We start from the raw sequence: 1158 nt of genomic DNA, 5'->3' as shown, positions 1-1158 counted from the left end.
CCTGCCTACAGCTTCCACCATGGTCCATACACGAGCCCAGGCTGCCGCTGCTGCGGTGGCTGCAGCACACATGAGCGAGATGCCAGATGCTGAAACTGCGATCGTACCGCATGTGGAGAGAGCTAGCACCGCTCCATTGGCTATAGCCAATGTACCAAGTGTTGCTGATCACTTGGCAAATCTTGCGCAGCACTTCATTGCCCAGACCCAGGCTCTTGCTGCTGAGCACGTAGCCCTACAGCAGCAGCACCAAGGACATAGTCACGCCCAAAATGCGGCCTTGATGGCTATGCAGGCAACGACATAGTCCAGTGTCACGCAGCTCGCTGATCAACAGCGTGCAATCGTCGAAGAACTGGGCGAAGCGCTGACAGCAACCCAATCCCGCCTTCAAGACCAACTTCAGCATCTGCAAATGGTGCAAGATGTGCGTGGTGGACAAATTGAGCGATTTGTGAACGACAGTATCGCTCATGCACAGGAAGAAGCACAGCGCGAAGCACAGATAGCAGCTTCGGCTCATTTGGAAGGGGTTCGACAGAAGCTGCTGGAGATGGAGGCAAAAATTGACGGTGGCTTGGAGAACATATCACAGCACGTTCAACAACTTGTCGAAGTTTCATTTGCAGCTTCTCAACTACAGTTTGATTTCTGTGAGGAGTCAACGCGCGCTGTACAGATGGAAGTGGAGGCTGCTGCTACTCGTATCAAGGCCTCATTAAAAGAATCACTGGAACTGGATCTGCAGAGAGCGAGTGGCGCTGTACGACAAGACTTGCTGGCAAGAGTCAGCAGCGCTGAAGAGCCTCTCCGCGAGTCAATTCGCAGTCTTGTCTTGGATATCACGACCAATGCAGCGCATCTCTTAGAGTGCAGGGTGCAGAAGGCTCATACAAATACGCAATCAGAATTGAACCTGCAAGTTCAGCGTCAAGCTGACGCAACGACGGCACTGCGTGAGCAGATTCGGAAACTTAATGTCCAGGCCAAACGACAAGCTCGGAAAAGCGATGGTGCCGCCCTAGAGACTACTGTTGCCGATCTGGTCCGACAGGAAGTGGAAGAGCGCTTCCGCGGGGTACAAATAAATGCGCAACGCGAATCTGATGCCAATATTAAGTTTCGACAGGAGGTGCAGACCCAGATACGAGATTATCA

At 52.7% G+C, this 1158-nt stretch overlaps 1 protein-coding gene across 1 annotated transcript in view; it reads left to right on the top strand.

Moving 5' to 3' along the window:
- Positions 1-19: 19 nt before the first annotated feature.
- The window catches only part of PPTG_23936 (hypothetical protein), a gene marked incomplete at both ends in the record, with an annotated part of 8252 nt that continues 7113 nt past the window's right edge, over positions 20-1158 (top strand). The window contains 2 exons of the mRNA XM_008914026.1: positions 20-229; positions 308-1078. Of these exons, the coding sequence (XP_008912274.1) occupies positions 20-229; positions 308-1078 (981 nt within the window). The remainder of the gene's footprint in view (positions 230-307; positions 1079-1158) is intronic.

The sequence above is a fragment of the Phytophthora parasitica genome (assembly GCF_000247585.1).
Source record: "Phytophthora parasitica INRA-310 unplaced genomic scaffold supercont2.57, whole genome shotgun sequence".
Classification (NCBI taxonomy): domain Eukaryota; phylum Oomycota; class Peronosporomycetes; order Peronosporales; family Peronosporaceae; genus Phytophthora; species Phytophthora nicotianae.
Note: the sequence above shows the minus strand (reverse complement) of the source record. Positions and strands in the feature narration are given on the sequence as shown.